Consider the following 22,482-nt stretch of genomic DNA (forward strand, 5'->3'; position numbering starts at 1 on the left):
ATGGCAAATAGAATGTATGGCAAAAGTTTATCTATGCCATCTAATCATCGTCTCAGTGAAAGTCAACTGTAAAACACAAAAACTGTTAACACAGAAAAAATGCTTCAATCCAATACAAAAATCAAACAAACCTGATTCCAAGATTCATAGCCTCAGCAGTTCCAATCATACTGATGGCCAAGAGCATGTTGTTGCAGATCTTTGCAGCCTGAAAATAAGTCAAACCGTCAATTAGTTTCTGCATTTTCATAGAGCTAACACGCAGGAATCTTCTTTAACTAGATCCGGGAAAGTATGACCAAATATGTTCTGACAGCTCTCTTCTAAAGGTAGCACTAGTAAGCACAGATCTACAATAGTACAAAGTCAATGAAAGCTGCCCTATGGTTCCTTCAGAGATTAGAAAACACTTTTTTTCTTAGTACAGTAGCTCAGTTAGTATACGTGGCATGTAGGGGCTCCTTGTCCTTCAGAACATTCAGTAAATCTAAATTTAGAAGAAACAAAATTAAAATCTATGTCTTCTAAGAAGTATAATCTCAACAAGCCAATTTGGTGCTAAGCTATACAAGATGCTAGAGAAGAGTGCCATGAGATTATTTCATAAACACATGCTAGAGACAAGTAAACGAGCAAACAAGGATGAAGACATATTATAATGCATTTAGTTCTGGAATAAAAGAGTAGGTATCATTAAAGAAAAACAAAGCAACAAAAATAAAAGACTGAGATAACTAGTAAGGCCTCAGCAAGCGTTACCTGTCCAGTTCCAACCTCTCCACAGTAGACCACATTAGAACCCATGCATGTCAGCAACTCTTTTGCAGCATCAAATTCTTGTTCCACTCCACCAACCATGAAAGTAAGGTTTCCAGCTCGAGCAGCTCCGACACCTGAATCAAGACAACGTTGGATTTAATACCAGTATTTTTAAAAACCTTAAGAACTTTATCTTATCAGTAAGGGTCTGATGATGTAAAATTTATGTGCTTAATACTTCACTTACGATGAACCCCTCAAAGTCTATGTAAAAGTAAGCCTATTATAGGATCAGAGATCTTCATTCTCAAACATTTGATGAAGATAAAGCCACCTTATGGAAGGCTTTACCTTTCAGGAATACTGGCAGATAAACAATTCACAGGACTTACAGAAAACTGGCAGTGTTACTCTTTATAGTTTCATATGAAGAAACAATCAACCCTTCCTGCAACTTTGCGCCCCACAAAACTCACTGTGTCTGAATTTCTAAATAAAATTTCTGTTTTGTCAAACTACTCTTCCCATATGACTATTGACAAACTATTGCTCAAAGTTAACTCTGCTTTTATCAGCTCTTCCAAACCTAGGCTAATTTTTATCAATATTTGCTGATTTTCGCGTAATTGGATATCTAAAAGACACAGGCTTATAAAACCAAGCCTTCTGAATCTCTGCAGTTTATTATGTTTCTAATCTGAAGCAAAAGTCTACTTAATTTGAGAAACTTTGAGTTAGTTTCCTACACAGAAACTTAACACATATACAACTATGTAAAAAACTATGTAAAAAGCAATGTAAAAATGATTCACACGCACATACACACACACACAAACACATATTCCCAGTTTTATTCCTATAAGTCTATCCCATCTTTACTGCAGGTCAGTAAGCACACACCATAGTTCTTTGATTATACAGTTCCTAAGCACAAAACCATCCAATTTTTCATGTGATATTTATCATCTCCATGAAATACTCTATTCCTTAAAAGAAGCCTAATTCTAATATAAATTACTCATATATCCTTAATCTCCTCATCCTCAACAGATTTAATGTGTAGAACTGCTAGGAAAATTTGCCCCAAACTGATGAATACATCAGCTTCCTCACTATTTTTCACGTTAGCAAGAAGCATAGCCACTATAAATTTTCTGTACTATGCATCCAACTTTGGCCTGTTAGGATGTACAGCTGCAGATAATGACCTACTTTCAAATTAATATGATTAATTAGGTACAGTATTGTTACAAACAGAAAGTCCAAGTGAAACAGTTTGTTCCTCCTCCACGTGGCAGACCATTTTGTCTCTACAGTAAGTCAGGCTCCTCTCCAGCTATGGTTCACAGTTCTTTGTCACCAACTAGCTACCATAATAAACATTAATAAATGTTCTATTGAAATAGTTTCCAGAGTGTAACTGGAACTGCCTTCACTGAGCTAGATGTTGTGTAGTGACAAATGAAAACGCACTCTTAAAAAGCTTATCAGTTGAAGACAGAGCTTTTTTAAAAAGCAAACAGACAAACAAAAAATACAATCTAACCTCAAACAGCAAAAAAGTTATTCTGTTAGAAATATATCCCACTTAAACAGGACATTTCTGTTTTCCTTGTTCCCCACTAATAAATGAAATTATGCAATAAAAAACAATAGAAAGAGAAAAAAAATAAGGCCACAACTAAGCCACCATGGCAACCAAGTTTGTGCACAAACCGTTCTGATAAAGTGGGCAACCACAGCAGGCTAATCAGAGCTTCTCTCAACTTAAAGCCTTAAGCCCATGTAAGTGCTGTACCACAGCTAAAGAATGAAGTGGTCAGTATTGGACTTCTTTTCTGACATCAAGGATCGTTACACTGCAGCTCTTCACACTGAAGAATTTGAAGAATTTTTGTTTGCTTTCCCATAAAAATTTCAATTGAGGCACTGCCTCTGTGCAACTGCTCTGTGTGACTATGTCTACAAATGCCCTTTTCTGTACCTGTCAAGCATTTATTTCCCCCATCCTGCCTTCCAACATGCACCATCTTTTGAAGTCACTGAAGAATTTCAGACAAATTTGACAGATCAAGGTCTCAAAAATAGTAAATACCTACCATTTATGTGAAAATAGGCAACAGAGTAGAGGAAAGAGGATCCCACTGATGAAGTAGCTGCTCTACCTATATTACAACCTAGAATCACAGAATCACAGGATTGCTGGGGTTGGAAGGGACCTCTCAAGTCATGTAGTTTAACCCCTCTGCTCAAGCAGGGTCAGCTGGAGCAGGTTGCCAGGACCGTGTCCAGCCAGCTTTTGAATATCTCCAAGGATGGAGACTCCACAGCCTCTCTAGGCAACCTCTGCTAGTGTTTGACTACCCTCACAGTAAAAAAGTGTTTTCTTGTGTTTCAGATGGAATTTCTTGTGTTTTAATTTGTGCCTATTGCCTCCTGTCCTGTCACTGGGCACTACTGAGAAGAGTCTAGCTCCCTCTTCTTCATTCTCTCCCATCAGGTTTTTATACACATTGATAAGATCCCCCCTGAGCCTTCTCTTTGTGCTAAACAGTCTCAGCTCTCTCAGTCTCTCCTCATATGAAAGATGCTCCAGTCCCTTCATCATCTTCATGGCCCTTTGCTGGATTCATTCCAGTAAATCCGTATCTTTCTTGTACTGGTGAGTCCAGAACTGGAGCATCCAGAAGAACTCAGTCAGACCCACAGCTTTAAAAAAAATCAGTCTATATATACAACACTGTTGAGGTACTGAAATATCTACAGTGGTAAAGATCTTCCTGCTCAGGTTGAGAGACAACCTATTTGCAGCCAATCCTTAATCTCACTTGAACAACTCCTCCTCGGGCAACTCACAGGAACTGGGCTAAGAGCAAAGCCCAGATTTAGAGCTAACCCAAACAGGTCATTGTCATCTTGTTGGCTACAGGTTTACTATGTACATGACCGCAAAGATTGCTACATTAATAAACACAATTATTTTCATTCCATTCCTCTAGCTATTTTTATTCAAACCACATAATGGCCTTTACCACTAATCCTGTGATCTGACCTGAAGCAAATTAAGTAGACAATTTAAGTCAAAGCTTACAAACAAAATCCAGTACTATCCATCATAGGTCAATAGCCTTGTATCTAGATTACAGACTGCTAAATAGCTTCAGAGAGTCATTTATTAGAGCAAAATTAATGCTGACAATAGTTTTCAGCTGGTTAATCTTCTGACAGCTGCACTCTCTCACTTGTTCAAACACTTACATTTCAAGTAGAAAAAATAAATTAGTTAAGTAGGAAAAAAGAGCAATTTGTTGTATAATGCAGAAGGCTTGGGAAATTATCTTTTTAAAAACAAAAACCTGTTTACTTCATGGTAAATTTTATCATCTAGGGTCCTTCCAACTATCAGCTATTTTATCAGAATTAAACAAGCAACGCAGCAAATCTATAACACTGGCAATTTAAAAAAAATTGGCAGGGAGTCTAGGAGTACAAGAACTGTAACTTCAGCTAAAAATAGAAATAAAAAAATCATTAGACAAGAATGCACAGCTTTATTTCACAATCAAAGATTCCATACCAACAACACAAGCCACTAAAGTATTATCAGCTTCTAACATTAAAGAGAGCAATGGAGAAAGCAGAGCAGCTAATGTAATTTTAAAAAGCTAATGATTATTTTTCATCTTTTGATTTTTTTTAAAGATCTCTTACCACCTAAGATAGTGCTTTATGTACCACTACTGATTAGGGTCAAAAGTCCTTCAGAATCTATTTGTTCTTTCTAAAATACAAAAAGCCTCTTCTCATCCTCAGGGAATAGTTTCTGAGAAACTGTATTTGTGAGTAGCATGTGTAAGATTTCCTCTGCTGCAAAGCAAGACTGCTGGAGCCCACGGCTGCAGTCCTACACGTGGCTTCTCTAGGATGATCCCTCCACACCTGCATGCAGAATCCTTTAAGGAGGTCACGCCAGCAGATCCCAGAGAGTAGCTCAACTCTGAGTCAGTGGGTCACAACACCATCAGAGTTTCTCCCAGAGTTATAAACTGACAGGAACAAGTTTGCAGATAAATATAGTAAGAGATCTAGCTAGTGAGGGGGCATGCAAAAAAATGAATCTGGGAAAAAGCATGGTGAGAAGTTATAAAGTAGCACCGCAGTGTGGCATACCCACTTGGAGATGGGTTTCCCACTTGCGTACTAGAAGGTTTTGGACTAAGATCTGAAAAATTAATTTCTTTTATCAGAAGAGGTACATAAAGAACTGTTCTTCAAAGCATCCTGTTGCATCTGGCTGAGTTACTTGTGGGGCAAGGATTAGTTCAATCCACGTGCTTCTCACTTTGATCGCCGATGTGTTGCTCAGTGAACCTGATGCAGAGTGGTTCCTGAGTTCAAAATTTTAGACAAAAATGTGAATGGAGGCTTAGGAGCCCTCATATGACAACGGCAACTGGTCACAGCTATCCTGGGACAGTTTGGAGATGACCTCAAGTTTTAGCCTCCAGGCCAGGCAGCCTAGTTCAGTAGCCACCCTTCCCCTCCATATTGACATTTCCATGCTTATTACAACGGTATTTAACATCTTGGAAAAAGTCTTGCAACTTGCTGCTGATGTTTCCAGTTAAAAAAAAAAAAAAAAAAAAAGGTCTTACCTCTATAGCTACATCATTAAAGCAGCTTGGTTTCAATCAGCTTGCTTATTTTTAAGAACACCATTTGCTAGGAAAAAAGATGTTAATGTAAAGATGTAACATGAAAGTATCTGCTTTTGGTTTCAGTTTTATTACATTTCCGTAAGAGGAGCAGGGTGCAGATGAGTTAAAAAGAAGTGATATTACAAGGCTATGCATTAGAGCACCATCACAGTGGTGATGCTGAAAACAGTTACACTGCTGAAAACACAGAGCACCCAAGCATATCCCCATGCCAAAATATTTAAACCACTGTTGCGTTGCACCTGCAGATAAAAAAATTTGTTGCTGACAAAGTTGAGAAGAAAAACTAAAACAATATGAATATAACAGCATCTAGCTGCTTCAGAGACTCCGAAGGACAAGCTGGAGATGAAGGCTATAACATCAAGAAGCTGAGGCAAAAAAAACATCTATTTTGTCATTTTTCTATTCACATGTAGTCTATTGAGCAAGGTGGAATTTTAACAACTAATTTTGTGATCTAAACGGGATAAAAAAATAAACAAGAAAAACAGTGCTAGAGTTTTAATCCCCTCTTCTATTTTACAATGTTGCACCTTCAAGCGTAAGAGTTGAGGCTTTGCCTGTTATGCTTTGGGAAGTGCAAGGGAACACTGGTCCTTTATTCCGATATTTTCGCAAAAATGCAGCTTAAGCGACTGTAGTTGCCTCAAACAAGCAGCTTCTTGTCATGTTTGCTCTCTTTCAGATAGGTTGAACTTGAGAGCCTGCATCGGTGTATCTTGTGTATGTCTGTGCATTTTTAAGGACTAAGCAGTTCTTTTTAAGTACCTGCCAGCTCACATGAAATACTTTGTCTTTTGCAACTCACAAAAAGTTAAACCAAGATACACAAAGAAAGATTAACTGAAAAGGTCACTATTGTTTTGCTACATATATAAATCCAAAACCAATTAAAAGGCGTGTATAGGCAAAATCAGCTACAAGTCCCTACTGAAAATAAAAGCAGAATATTTAATATTATACTATAAATTTAAAATAACCACAAGGAGACTAGTTATTTTATAAAATATAAATAGGGTATCAATTTTTTCTACTTGCTTCATAGACAACGTCTGCCATCCTCAATCTATTTCCAGGAAACAAGTAAATAGAAAAAAACCCTACAACACAACACGACTCAAAGGGCTTGTGCTTCTCCCTATTATAAAAATCAGCATCAAAGCTAGACCTATGAAGCTATTCTGCTGCTGTATAACTAAAACACAGTAAATCACTTAATTTGCTCAAAAGAACTTAAATGTTTTAACCAGTCTGCCATCAGTGGAGATAAAGAAGAGGGCCGATGGGACCGGGCTGCAATGTGAGCCGTCTTTAAAATGCAATTGTTCTAATCATTTTCTACAGATGCAGCCTCACAAGGGGCTGCTGTCACAGGGACCATTTACGACTTGTTATGGTGTCTCTATTGTTTACCAGCGACATTCGCTAAAAAGGCGACAGCTGGGATGGAAAGCTGCTTCTCAACGAACAATATAATCCCGTGAAAGTAATCAACAAATTTAAGGGTGTTAATTAACTTTACACTTTATCATGTTCAATTAGTTGTCCTTTCTCGAAAAGATTGCCGTGCACAATCGGTTTAGAGCGTGCCATGTTTGATTTGTAAGTGATCACTGTTTCTGTTTCAAAGTCCATGTCAGATGTTCTCTTGGGTTTTGGTGACACAGATGAATGGCTCCGCACATGTTAGGGGGTGATCTGGTTTAACATAAACCAGCATAACATAACCCCTTGTTAACGTATTGCTGGCCTTTCCAGAGCAAGAACAGAAACACCCGCGCACACGGACGCACGCATACATGCACAAAACCCCTGCGGCAGCACCACAGACAACGAGTCAAAGTTTCGTTTTTGCTGAAACGCAAAGACACAAATAAATGGGCAATTTTTCATCATTATATCTCAAAGCAAGACTTGTCTTTTAGGGGCACGCTTGGGATCATTTCTTCTCAGCAAGATCCCTAGTTCTGTCGCATTATGCACTATGCACAAGTGCCTTCGTACATTTTACATAATGCACGCTGCCTTTCCTAATGGCAGCTGAGCAAACGCTGCATAGATGTGCTAAATTCTTGTGTATATCAAATTCTGTGGTGGCTTTTAAATGCCTATACTGCATTTATAATGGCAGGGATTCTAGAAGAAAGTTGAATTAATCTATTACTAAAATTTGCCATTTTCGCTTTAACACACCCATTCCTGCTTACTAATGGGACAAGGCAAAGCTCATGATGAAGCAACAATGTACTTGGAAGTGCACCTTAATGAAAGTCATTGCTGTTTCTCTCTTCTGATAAATAGAGCTTTGCATCACTGTACTTCATAAACTAGTGATGTTTGAACAAAAATGGAAATGGAGGTTCAGGTCAGTGCTCTGAAGATTTATACAACGAGCACTCACTATTACTCCAGACAAAAGCACATTTAAGGAAGTAGAAGAATCTCTTTTACAGCATAATCCAATTATACAATTTGTTAGATTATGGGTGTACAAAGAAAAAAGCCTAGCGGATTTTTATTCTGCAGCAACAGGCAAATTAAATACACATTATCATCATTATTTAAGCCGTTACATTGTACATAAAAACAAACTGAAAAAAAACCCACCCACAAAACAAAACAATATAAAAATGCAAAGAAAGCCCAATGGAAAAGTTGTTAACTCTGAAAGCTAATAATGGACTAGGTTAAATATTTAAGAGGAAATTATAGACTATATCAGAAATAGCTGAAACCACAAAACAAAGCAGTAGAAAACATTAGTTTTCTGCTAGGAAGAAGATCTGCAGGGAGAAAGGAAGCGGTCGATAGATCCTTAAATTGGACGCAATAGCTGTTCTTCTATCCCAAGTTGGCAGCTGCTACATTTGCAGACCTGGTTCATTATTTACCCATAATGACCATCAAGCTCCAGTCAAAGTCAAATCACAACAACTGTCAGCAGCTCTTTTAATTAGCCTTGTTTGAATTCAGATAAATATCACAATGGCCCAGCTTCTGCTGAAAAAGCAACAGAAGACTGCAAGGAATAAGCTGCTCCCACTTCCTAACAAACAGTATCGTGAAAAAGTCCAGAGAACAAAAGTTTATTTTTTTTTAATTGAGGAAGGGATGGTCATGTGCACATTATTATTTTTCCCTCACGCGATATTCATATCACGACCTACAATTCCTGTTTATGGGCAAATTTGTGTATCTCAAATGCCAACTCAAAGCGTTACTCCACAATCTAAAAGGTAAACTTTAAGAGATGGTTTACAGGTACTAATTAAATCTCTAACCTCTGTAAAATCGTATGTTTTGAAAAACTGAATCAGAATTAAGGAATGCACATATTAACAGGATTATCCTCTCTCCTAATTTATCTCCTTCTGTTTGTTTATCCTCAGGGAACATAATCTTCTGTTGCATCAAGCCACTCTCATTCTCCCTGTGTCAGCAGCAGAATAATAATTCCCTCCTCCTCCTCCACCCCTGCCTCCCACAAGCACAGGCAAGAATGAAGAAGAGTGGATCAGACTGTGTGCATCAGCATTAATGCTCCATGCAGCTATTTTCCTAGCAGTAGCAGAGACTGAAAGAAAGATGCAAGAGAGCTGCGCAATATGCTACCTGTGCTGGATAGCCCAGCATGAGAGGGAGTAATTAAACAGATTTTTTCCTCCTAGAATAATATGAAGGCAGAAGATGCAGCTAGAGAATGCTTTAATAGCCTTTATTTAGCACTTCCCTTGCTGTACAGTTGGGTCCCTATTTTGCTAGGTGTTGTCCGAAGACAAAAGACAGTACCAAACTCTCCAGTCCCACCTGACAATCTGAGAAGTGTTGCTGTACATGCAAGAATCCTTGGGGGCCTCAAGGAGAACATTCTTAGGGATTTACAGGAATCATGAGGATACATGTATATAAACAATAGGTACATATATGTGTTATAGTAGCAGAGGATATGCCTTTTGGGCACAGAAGAAATTATGTCAACATCATCAGGATCTGAAGGTGGAAGGTAGTGTAGAGGGAAGGATAAAGAATTAATTAAACAAAATAGGAAAAATGGTAACGAGAAGCTTTATGCTTTTAGAGGAAGCCCTGAGTGGAATTCTATAGGGATTAGTACTTGAACTTGGCCATGGATGCCAGAATAAAAATCTTCAATTTGATTTAGATGTATTATAGAAGGATGCCAAAACACAGAAAAGAATATGCCCTCTCAATAAATCATGCAAAAACTGAGTAGAAGCTGTTGTTACGGCAGTTTAATATGAGGGGAATGCATCAGGAAAATTTTACGAGATGGTATTAAGTAGCAACTGATGCCTCCAAAAGGATTAGCCAAAGAAAAGAAGCTGCAAAAGGCAAATACACAGAGAAGATACTTTAACTTTTTCAACAGAAGTACAAGCTGAAAGGCCTGATGAGATCGTTCTGTCTGCAGCAGTTTTTTTAAAAGCATTACATTTAGTTCTAGTCATTGTAATGTCAAAGAGAAATATCAAAGCACCTGAAAAGTTACCAATTAAAAAGGTTAACAGCACTGCAATAAGAAAGGAAATAAAGTATGATTGATTAAATTATTTGCTTATTTCTAATACCCAAAATACTGCATCAAAAACATTTAAAAACAGTAGTTCATGCCAGCCATCCTTCCTATTCTCTCCCTTTAATTGATACTCTACCATAAAAGCCCTAGACAGCAGGCATAAAAGCCCTTAGGTGTTCTTGCTGGAGTGCCAGATTTAGCTACTACTTTATCCATCCCCAATATTTAGGTACATGGTCTAAATCTCATTTGAGGCTGCAGACCTATACAGAAATACTAAAACTTAACAATTGCAAGAACCTACAGTCTTGGACAGCAAAACTAACTCCTTAGAGCTTAGCACAGTTCAAAACAAGTATTTCAGTTTTTATCTGAACGTTAGCAAGAAGGCTGGACAGCCAGTGAAGAATGGGAGCAGTATATTCCATCTATCCAAGATACCAAGTTTTCAAAGCAGACTTCAGGTCAGTCCAAATGTAAAGCCCATGGCACTAAGCTATCTGATTTAACCATAGCTAGGTTCTGAGTAAGCACTGCATCAAATACAAGAGAAATATCAAATACAAGAGAAACAAAGAAAATAACCTGTCATCTTCTTGCCCAGCACTACTGTTTGAATTTCTAGTCTTTGAGGGGAAGTCCAAAACCGAAACATGAACATGCACACAGCTTCTCAACTACGTGGACCAGTGTTAACCCTCCACGCAACTAAAACTCAGCAGACAGGCTCTAGCACAATTCCAATCTTGCCCAGATGAGGCTTCAAGCCCTAGAAATAAAACTTCATCTCAATCACATAGTGCAAAAACAAGAATATTTTTTGCCTGCCATTAGAAAGGTGACAGAGCTGCATATTTAACACCCGCTGAGGCCATCACACCCCCACCTTCTTCAGAAGCTTCCACTGCAGAAGATCAGCAACCAGCAAATGGACTGTTATGGGACTATAGGAGAAAAAGCTCAAAGGGGTGAGCATTTATAATGTCCCCTTAGAAAAAGAAAAGGTAAAATCCCAGAAGAGCTATTCTGTCTCCTCTAACTAGAATCCACACATAACACCAAAATGAAAACCAACATCAATACCCCAAAAGCCTAACATTTGTGCAGGATAGCAAAAGCTACAAATAGAACCAACAGTCCACCTTTGCATCACAGCTTGTCGTCTCATCTGTTTTGACTAGAGCAACATACATGCAAATTCACGACCAACAAAACCAGACGTGTGGCCAAACTTTCTGAGCCCTGTAAATGACAAAAAGCAGTTAGCCAGGCGCCACCACATTTGCAGATTTTGCTAGTTGGACTTGAATGTTTGTATCTGGAAAGTATGAAATACTCACACATTCTACCTTAACTCCACAGCAAATGCAAGTATGTTTACCCAGCATTGTGGAATAGATATACAATAGCTGAAACATTTTATTATAACAGAAAAACAAGAACCTTTGAAGGAAAAACAAACCAGGAATTTTTAATATTATTGTTTACATATTTCTCCAGTATTAGTACAACCGTAACGAGATATTAATCCCCTTTTACAAAAACAAAATACTTGAAACATCTTAGTCCTTTATGATTTTCTTTACTATGTTACCCTCATATAGGCCCCCAAAAGCAACAAAACACTGCAGCATGTTTTTTTGCTGAATAAAGAAGGCATTAAGCACATTGCTAAAAAAAAAATATAAATAATCACATTGAGGTATGCATTTAAACTGCATTGCTCAACAGATACGGGCTCAAGTGCTCTGCTTAATAAAAGGTTTGCTTCTTAGAAAGCCAGCTGCAGAAGCCTAAAGTCATGCAGATAAATTTCTATCGATACATTCATTAGTTCTTTCCTGTTATATAAGAAAATAAAAACATTGTAAACAGAGAATAATAAAACAAAAATCATTAAAATGACGTGGAACAGTGTCGCATACCTCTTCCTAAGCATTTCTGGTTTATCTAAGAGATGAAGATGTAGTGATGCCATACCCCAATCCCAAGCCGTAGGGGCATATTTACATTTACAACATTTAAAAAGTATCTAGTATTTAATAGCAGCAATCTAACAAAAGTTTAAAATAAAATAGTAATGTATAGCCAGAAAGAAGTGTTAGGCAGGTAATTTGAAAAGAAAGCCATCTCCAGTATTTTCTGCTGGAGAGTTGCCCAGCTGCAAGTTTTAATTTTATCTGTTTCGGGTACAGTCTATGACAGGACAACTGATACAGCTTTACCAACTGAAATCAGAAAGAAATGCTTAACAAATAGGACTGAAGACAGCATTGAACATTTTTGAATGAACTTTTGAGCCTTGCCCCTTGAAGTGTCATCAGTGGTACGAGACCAAGAATTTTTTTGATAATCTGGTCCACCATGAGAGTGCATTGCTTCAGATATGTCTGTCCTTTCTGCAAGCGCTTCGGCATTGAATCCTGCCTCCGGATACAGTAAACAGCCCACACAGTCTATCTTTCAGCTTCTCCTTTAAAATATATGCTTATTTTTAAGCATGCCTAACTCTACATCCATAAAGTAACAGAGCATTTTCTGCTGCCTAACTTCAGCACGTTCACAGTTAATTCTTGAAGCCTTTATTCAGCACTGAAAAGGCAAAGCAGTATAATAATGCAAGATGACAACAACTGCTAGAAAAGCAGCCTAAATTGGAAAGATACAGAGCTTCCATTTAAGGAATCCCTTCGTTATAAGGCCTTTCCCAGTTCTATTTCCTGTTTAGGGATCCTCCGCACATAATTCTATTATTACTCTTCTGCAAAACAGATAGTACATCTCCTTCAGAGAACTAGATTTAGCATTGCCCTCCTGCCTAAAATGCAATGTACTTTTCAATGTTCTCAAATGTACTTGATGCCACTTATCCAATGAGTTCAAACCCTTGTAATTTAATTAAAAGTCATATTTCTTTATGTATGAACTAATTCTAAGTTTAGTACGGAAATATTTTTTAAAAAGAGATACTATTTTTATTATTACTTTTATTGTTTCAGGGTGAGCAAATACACAATCATATGGTTTAAATTTACAAATCTTTACATGCTCCAAATGTTGCACTTTCATGAAACAAAACACATTTTCACATTTAACTGTACTGAATGACAACTTAAGGAGACCCATTATAAAATAATTTGTGTAATTCTTTTTTCCCCACTAACTGTAACTATTCCAACACTGCAACTTCAGCAATTTTGCACAAAACCAAATTAACCATTTTTCTTTAATGTAAAGGTTTCTAAAGTCAATACTTGCCCTGGTCTTCCATTTAAAAAAAAAAGAAAAGAAAAAGAGTGCATTTTGCCTACGAACAGAATCAAGAGGGTAACAAAGTTAATTATTTCTCATAATCAGTAATTATGATTAGATAAGAGAGTCTTTGGTAATGAACTGCTCTAATGATGGAGGACCTCCATCCTAAGAAATATAATAGTACATTAACATAACTGTGTATGCAAAGTACATAGAACCGCTGCCACAGTTAACTTGTCATTGAATGATTAAATAGGAATTCGTAATTAGAAAAATCCACAGTGTAATTTATTGGCCTTCCTGACAGTTCTGGTTCATTAGAAGTTGATTACCAAACAGTGACCTCTAGTGGCCTACAGTTTTTTCATGTTATCTTGTTTCTCTTGGCGGTTTTAGCTGCTATTTAACCTAAAAAAAAAAAAGGGGGGGGGGGGCAATTTGAGGAATTTAAAATGTTTCCCTTCATAATTCGTTTTTTTTTACTTCTCTTAAAGTATATAGTGTGCTAATTGCTTCGGAAAAAGGTTTCCCCTTCTGTAACCATTTATATAAAAGTATGAAAATGTACATATATGTGAAAAAAATCCCAACTTCTCAGTTTTAAAGTTAATACTGAGGTTAACATGGTTCTCATGCTAATTAATATTTAGATTCTGATTAAACATAATGTCTTCTACAAAAAATATATATATAAAAAACCCAAACTTCTCCAGTGTCACTTACAAAGACCTTGAGAAGCTCATACTTCAAGTAAGCCTTTGTATCTTACAGGGAAGTGTCTCTAAGCATTGCCTTTGAACAACAGTCACTTTTGCACTAAAACAAATTATACTGGCTCAGATGGAGGGGGCAGAGGACAGGGAGGGAGAAAACTCCCCAATTCTCTGCTGCAGGTAGGAGAAAAAAGCCCAACATTTCATATTAATTGCTAAACACATGCCTTGCAATAGTCAACTCAAATTTCATTTTTAAAGAATGCAACTTAAATTTAAGTAAGATTTGCATTTAACTGCAAAATCTTTTAAGCATTAGAGAGTGGAATTTCCCCTCATTCAACATAATTAATCCACTGTTAAGCTATTTAGACAGTCTTCTATTTTAAAATTTTCCATTATGATAGATATGTTTTTTCTTGCACTAGGGCAGTGGCTAATTTTTTTTTTTTAAAGTATGAATGTTTTTAACAGGAAGTAGCACATCTGAAACTAATATAGAAGCCCCTGAAACACAGTATTAAATAAAAATCCATACTCAGTGAACACAAGCAATTTAGATTTCAGTTGTGCTCATTTTGCATCTTGTTCTTTCTCCAACACTAACGTTTTAGAAGTGACGTACATGTATTTTTCTTCGCTTTTGTCTAACATGGAACTGGCTACAAAAATTATGCCCCTTTATCAGAGAGAAGCCAGAAAATAAACTGCATAGTCCTGTTCCATAGATAAACAGTTTTTTTCAGAGAGAACTATTCTAGTCTCCCAAATAGGGAGAAGTCCACCATCCTTGTATGCTGGAAACAGCTTTAACAATTGCTATAAACAGAGAAATGGATAGCTACATGATAGAGATCCCCACCCCTGATTTTCCCGTGTGTGTGTGTGTGCAGATGCGTGCATGCACGCACACAGGACTCTAGCTGTTTGTGGCGATGATTTAATATAGTGACTGGATAATGAGCTGTGCTCCCCGCAGCAAGTGAATCACCATTTAATGCTATTATCAACAGTTCATGACCCACCGGCATGAAATGTCAGCCTGATTAATCTGAACACTACTGACCTCAGAGAGGAAAAGCTACCTTATTGTCAGAATTTAATATATAATAAAATCATACACAGAATATAAATACTTGATCAAGCAAAGCCATTAACAGAAAATCTACTTTATTTTGCTCTGCTGTTTCTTTTAAACTTGCTAAGGCACATTTTTTTTTTTAAATGAATACTTTTGTCTAGTCAAGCAGGAAGCAATCCATTAGGACCTATTATTTTGATATACAGTGAAACACTTCAAAATGGCTGTCCAAATACAAACCCCAGGTTGATACAAATCAGAAAAAAATTAGAATATGCTAGTGTAGGACTTGCTAGTGTCAATTCATATCAGGAAAAGATCAGAAATTGTTCTTGCTTTTCTAAGGTCAACGAGGCAATAAAAATAGCGATCTGAAAATAGGAAACAGTTTGAGTGATGCTCCATAGCTCATAGAAGAACGCTACCTTAGCTTAATAAGACCAATATACTTCAAGAAGATTAGAAACTTGTGCCAGTTATATTCATGAATATAAGGGGAAACCCCCCACATTTTATTACATTTACAGTGAAGAATTTTCCTTATGTAATTCTGTATCATGACACAGCCCCACTCAACACAATTTTTATATATTTATCTATTCTCCATGGAGAATAAACCATGAAAACAAGAAAAAATCCACCTTTTACCAGTCACAATGAGGTTGGTACAATTTTGCTATATCTTCTGCACATCTCTTTTAAATTTAACCTGGCTAGGAGTCTTATAAAAAAAACGCAGAACTTTTAAGCCAGCTTTTCAGGATTCTGTACATCATGGTATATAAATAACCCAGACTGAAGCTGGTAGGACTACATGGCATTTATCTGTCAAATTATATTAACTGACACAAGCATAGCAACTACTGTGGTTTATTGTTAAAAGACAGTACTGAAAAATAGGTGAAAACTGCTCCAGTTATTTTTAAAATGAAAACTGCAATGGTTTCACCCCTCACTTTGTAACGTAGTCACCTGGTACTGACAGGGTTAAGGGATCTTCAGGACAAGGGACTGGAAAAGAACTGAGTGAAATCCCCAAAACTGCCCACATATGAATGGAATGACCGTGGGTGAGACGAGAATGATCACTCCAAGTATTGACTTATAACTGGCAGCCAAGGAAAGAAGAACATGTCAAACTGACTTGGACAAAACACGAACCTTGATGTCTGAACTCCCAGTTGAGAGCTCTGCTGGAAATGTAAAGAAGGAATAAAGGAAATCTGGACGCTTACACAGGAAAGTAATTCATGCTGCCAGCACAGACATATGTTTAAGCTTTGCTTTTCCATTCAGAAACCAAACAGTTCCCGTATGCCAGTTGACTAGTAAGTGTTGGCTTGTTTTGCAAAGGCTGTCCTATGTAGCTGCAAATACTGCTAGCTGCAGTGTGCCCAAATGGGTAACAGTATCTGACAGCAGTTTAAAACCTCTTCTGCATCCCTCCTCTGAACTTCCAAAGGGAAAGAGGGGTTTGCTGTACAGTAGCACAGCCACGGCACACTCACTCTTGGAAACATCAGGCCTTGTAATAAGAAGCGTTAACACAGAGAGGCTGTATTTAGGTCTCCATCAAGCACAAACTGTACACCTGCCTGCTAGGATGTTCAAAAAATCCTTTCCGTTATCTGTAACTGATGACCACCTTCACGACCATGGTGCCCCTCTTACTCTATTGCAGATCAGCTCACCTATGAGTCTTGAAGTTAGATTGCATCTTCTGCTCTTACAAAGCTATGTAGTCCTCTTCTGCTACCCAAAGCTGCATTGCCTCTGTGGTCCTCACTGTCCACTCAGTCTATGAGCCCTTTTAAAGATGCTGTTTGTCATAGTCATTTTTGTTCTGTTCGAGTAAACCCCGTTTCACCACTTTTGCCTCTTGGAGAGAAAAGGGGAACAACAGAGGGGGTCTTGTTTTTCCCCGTTCCAAACAGCTCCTTGACACAACCAAAGTCCAGCAAAAGAGCAGTCCTTTCAGACTAAGGTAACAACCCTCCACAGTCCTGACTGTGTTGGGTGGATGCTACAAGTCACATCAAGTGGCAGATTCTGCATACAAACAGGGTGTCAAAGATACAACATGTATTAAGTAACTGTTTAACCAGAATTCCTATGTTGGACAGACAGATTCCCAAACCATCTTAGAAATATCTTGAAGGTGGTGGTGGCTTACCACAACAGTGGCAACATGGAAGACAGCATCGATGAACTTAGAGAAAAAAGGGACCTGCTATTCTTGCCTGAAGGCAGGCAGATAACAACTGAATAAATCGAATTCTTCCAAACCCTGTGTAGTTCAGTCCACTTTATTTACCTGCCGTGTTTTGTTTCACTTCTACTCTTCGTCATGTAAGAGGGCCATATAAGAGAACAAGACAACCAAAATATGATAGAAAGATGTTATTTGCAACTCAAGCACTGTAAATAAACTCAGTAAAATTGCAGATATCAGCTCTAGAGTGGAGGTGCATGTAGTATTCAAGGAAGGGGATAACTAGGGTTTGCAAGGTGCAGAGGCAAGATGGAGGACAGAACTGCATCCTGTCTAGGAATGTAGTTGAAAGGAAGGACCAAAAATGAAGTAGAGATTCAGTAGAGCACTGCCTGTTCCTAAGTAAAATTAAATAATGCTGAAAGTTTAAAGGAACAGATGAGAGATCAGTTTGAATCATTGATGATGGCTGCACATACATTTGCACATACATATACTCACAGATGATGAAAATAAAGATGAGGAAGATGACCCGTTTGGAGTATGGGACCTCAAATTTATATCAGACAGAAAAAAAAAAGCCGTAACTATGAAATAAAAATGTAACCCATATGAAGCAACCTTAACAACAGTAAATAAGAGGGAAAAAACTCCCTATGCACATAAATCTGCTACAAAAAATCAGATAAATTAAGCATGGAAAATTTAATAGTAGACAAGAATTACTTGTTACTGCTTAGAAAAGACAAAGCAACAAGGAAGAGGCCTCCAATGAGGGCACAGAAACAATCCTTCTTAAGAGAAGAGAGAAAGGTATTAGCAGCAAAATCTAAATAAATAACAAATCCTTTCAAAAGCCACTTGTTGAGAAAAACAACCTCAGAACTAGTAAAACCTACATGATTCATACACTGGAAGGAAAGAAACAGCCATCCTTGAGGGTAAACAATTTTCTCATCTTGAGTTACATTTGTTTTCTGTTTTCAAAATTTTTGATTTACAAAAATCAGATTGCATTAGAAATGCACTGAATCATATGCACTGAAGAGATGTAATTATTTTTAATACTGAAGAAAGAAGTTGGAGAGTAGCCCCAAACCTCCCATTTTCAAGTATTCTCTAGAATATTTTAGCATGAATGTAATTGGTTCAATAGATTTGGACTGTTTTTTCCTCCTCACTCACAAAAAAATCATGAGGAAGCAAGAACCTGGAATAAACAAAGTAATTTGGCATGTTTTCTACTTGGTTTATAGCTATCTATAAAATGCCCAAGACCATTCTGAAATGTTAGCAAAAGAGAAAACAGTGGCTAGAATAATTTTTTAAAGTATGCTTTTAAAAGCTCTTAAATCAAAATAAAAAAATACATTTGCCTTCATAGGGAGATAACACTACAGTTTAAAAATGACTTTTTAAGTACACAGGAATGTAGATAGAAGAAAGAACAGCACTTGCCTGATATAAACACAGAAAATAAGGTTTTTAAGAGGTTATCCTGCAATCCTTCTGTGCTTCCTCTGGTCTCAGAATATGTAACTAGGAGACTTTCTTTTTTTGCCCCCAAATGTAGCCCAGTCAGAGATTTGGGCTTTAATTCATAAAGAATGATAAGGAAACTGGAAAGAACAAGTGAACTAATGCAATTTATTTCAGAATACTGACTTAATTCTGACAAACACCCTCAAACAACTAAGTTTTTCCTAATTTTTGTACTGTGCCTCCTCTCTTGGGTTAATAGGAGAGATAATGTAAATGAAGTATGGCTCTGGCTCCTGCTGTATCCCTTATTTATCACCATACCGCAGTTCAGTGGGAGCTTTAGTAGGGAAAATACAAAAATATGATCAGGTCAGTATACTTAATATAAACTTTTTCCGCTACATATCCAGAGTCTCAGTGGGAAGTCAATCTGTGCTCTCTGTACTGAGAAACCTCAAAAAAGAGGCTTTGATGATACCTGCATCTCCCTTTTCCTGGAGAGTGGGGGAAAGAAGGAAGAGGGAAGAGAGTTGTTTATTGAGAAACTTACAAAGCATATTTAATTCTATAAAATTTTAAATAAATAACTGCTCCAAATGTGAATTTAATATTCAAAATAACATAAAAAATTAAATGCCTGAACCAGCTACTGAGCAACGGGCATAAAAGTGTTACTAAACACAGACATACACAGACAGTAATCAGATCTGCTAAACACAGCCTAACATTACGCTCTTATCAGGGAAGGTAATCATACCTGCTACAACATTTGAAATACCAGCACCTTAATCACTTTTGGCTAAACTTATAAGGTACACTTTGGCATTTCAACAATTCCTTTCGCTGCATGTAGAGTACAGTTTTTCAGACTACATTCCTTCTCTCTGTACAGCCTCTATGTTTATCTTAAGTACAACTACTTACTTTCTTAATGCAAAATACACACAAAAAAGGAAAGGGATCAGAATCACCTACAGGAAGCAAAGATGCAGCACTTACTTTTAGAAAGGCTATTTTCCGACTTGTGTCAAGGGTTAGCTAGAACTCAACATAGGAAACAGTAAAATAATTATGTAAGCATCTCCAAATTTTGCAAAGTCTCCCTTCTTGAGGTAGCTGTTCAATGTTTTGATTAGAGATTTGCCCTATTGTGCCAGGAGAGACTGGTCGATCAATGATATTTCTCTATAATATTATTTTTAAATTAATGAAAAAAAATTTTAAATGGTAGGTTAATGTCCTAAAAAGGGCATTTCCAGGATTACATAAAAGTGCACTCAAATGGTTTCTGCTTATTTAGCATATGGACTTACAGGGATTATCTACACATCAGACTTAAAATATTTCCCCACCCCAAAACAATGTATGTAACAAAAACTCAGGGCAGCAAGGGAAGACAGTTTTGTTGAGTATCTTCTCTACATGCCTATTTTTTTAATCTGATGGACACAAACTAGTGATTTGCTCAGTCATCATTGCTGTTTGAACAGAAATGCTTTGAGGTTCCCATTCTACAAGCCAAATCTTTTGAGTTTTATGTTGCAGCATCACAGGACTCAACAAATTTATTACTTGTTATTTCAGCCTTCTTTGATGAATAGATATAAAAATTAATTAAAAGGTTTAATGGCATTATTCCACTTCTTTCACAGTGGAACTTTTTGTAAATCACTTCTTGCATGCTAAGCATTTATTATAGTCAATAAGAAAAAATACAAGTAAAAATGTCTAAAGCCTATAAAACAATCAAAGTGGTCTTTATTTTGACAATTTCTCTTATTCATTCTCCATTTGTATGGAGTTCTTTTAAAAGAGAGAACCCTTTCTGGACAGTCTCTGAGTGGTATGAAAATGATATTGATAAAAAGAAACCCACCCATCCCTCCAAATTGTGAAGTTTTTGGTCTTATTTTAACAGTCTAGTCTAGCTCTTCTTGAGACAAAAGGGAACTCATGCATCCCGCAGCAGAACAAGACAGATTAAACAGATAAATTACAATAAGACATTATACAGCTAATTCCAGACAGTGCCAGAGGGGCACCAGCCTGTTAAATCCAGGGTGCAGTAGTTCAGGCAGGGAATTCAAGCCAGCCTACGGAGAAATGGAATAGGGACCCAGCATTAAATTAGTGTGCTAGAGCAGACTCAAAGACTGGATGAATGGGATGCTTCGTGAGGCTGTTTCACACTGCTGTCACAAATACAGTCCTCTGTGCGCATGAAGGCCTTTGCTGCTACCAAGCATCCTGAACTCAGTTGGGTACAACATCCTCCTTCATCAAAAAAAGACTCCAGCCTAACTAAAGCCAGGGTGCAGAACTCCAGGCAGGGAATCCCAGCCCACCTGCAGAGCTATGAACCATTAAATTAGATAAGGAGTCTTACAGGGGTCCCCCTGCTACCTTCAAATTATGAAGTGGGTAGGGAAGAGCCTTACAGCCAGGTTGCCCTGACTTGAGAGTGGTAACAGAGCATGGCTACAGTAGAATTACACATGACTGTTAAAGGTACCTAAGCTTTCAGAGCTGGAAGGTAGGGACTAGATAAAGGTCATGAGAAGATAAGTCATAATCTTAAGTGACGGGACTAACCAAGTGAGGAAGGCAGAAAACCTGGTGGCAGAATCAACTGCTCAGGTTTACAAAGGCTGAACACTACTTGCCACAAAGAAAGAGAACACAATACGAAGGAAGGGACTAATGTTCAACTTTGACATAGAATTTTTCAGAAAAAAGGTAAAAGTTAGGGCTACTGATTTGACAAAAGTCTATGGATGACTACCCCATAAGAACAATCCAGACACTGATGCTTGAAGAACAGCAGAAAATAGGTCTCTCCTCCAGCCTTCTCAAAAGAAAGTAAATTAATAAACTCAGTGAAGCAAGAAGATCCTTAAGAAATTAGCATGTCTAGGGCTACTACATCCAATAAAAAAACCTATTCTTAGTTCCCTCAGTTTGTGGGGGCTTGCGTACATCAAAAAAGGGACCGCCCAAATCAGTAGCCTGTATGTTAGACAGCAGGCACCTACTTATTTTGACTATGTCACCTTGTAAGCAGGGAAAAGCAACATCAACGAGGACAGAAATAATAAGTGGATGAGAGTATATAACTCCCATTAGTGGTTTTGTTACTGTTTTGGGAGTGGAATGACCTGGATTCTAAACTCCTGGTGAACAAGAACTTTCCCAAGTTTGGGAAGGGGGACAGAGTTTAAATCCAACAGCTTAATGCTTAGTGTCCGGGGCTCAGTGATGTTAGGATGAAGCAACTTCGACCAAGAGAGATAGTCCTAATTTTTTACATCATTTCTTGGAGGATGACAAAGGAAGAGATTTCTAGTATTATGCATATTCTTTTCCTACCTATACAGAACATTTGTGCATACTGCCCAAGTAAAATAGTTGTTGCCTCGATTGTTACTAACACTTTCCTTTACGGTGCATTTCCATAAACTGCTCCCTTTAACTGAACCTGCTAAATCTAGAATACAGCAGTATTAGTGCCCATGGAAGGACTACAGCGGGGGAAAGCTCCAGTATTTTGTCTTACAAATGTATTAAGCACATAAAAATGCATTTCTGTCACTGACTGGGCATGCTTGGTTAGATGCAGAAATATTGGTATTGAAACTAAACATGTAGAAACTAACACCAAGTGATAGATTTCCAAACAAAATGCTGGAGAACAGGTTTGTCCTTTCCTTGTTAAAGGATGGAAA

The 22,482-nt window shown here is 37.5% G+C and overlaps 1 protein-coding gene across 4 annotated transcripts in view; it reads right to left on the reverse strand.

The window, feature by feature from the left end:
• The window catches only part of HIBADH (3-hydroxyisobutyrate dehydrogenase), an 85,638-nt gene that overhangs the window by 12,808 nt on the left and 50,348 nt on the right, over positions 1-22,482 (reverse strand). For all 4 annotated transcript variants that reach the window (XM_075493052.1, XM_075493053.1, XM_075493051.1 and 1 more), the window contains 2 exons: positions 760-893; positions 132-208 (listed from right to left, as the gene is read on the reverse strand). In XM_075493052.1, the coding sequence (XP_075349167.1) occupies positions 132-208; positions 760-893 (211 nt within the window). The remainder of the gene's footprint in view (positions 1-131; positions 209-759; positions 894-22,482) is intronic.

The sequence above is a fragment of the Mycteria americana genome, chromosome 2, assembly GCF_035582795.1.
Source record: "Mycteria americana isolate JAX WOST 10 ecotype Jacksonville Zoo and Gardens chromosome 2, USCA_MyAme_1.0, whole genome shotgun sequence".
Lineage (NCBI taxonomy): Eukaryota > Metazoa > Chordata > Aves > Ciconiiformes > Ciconiidae > Mycteria > Mycteria americana.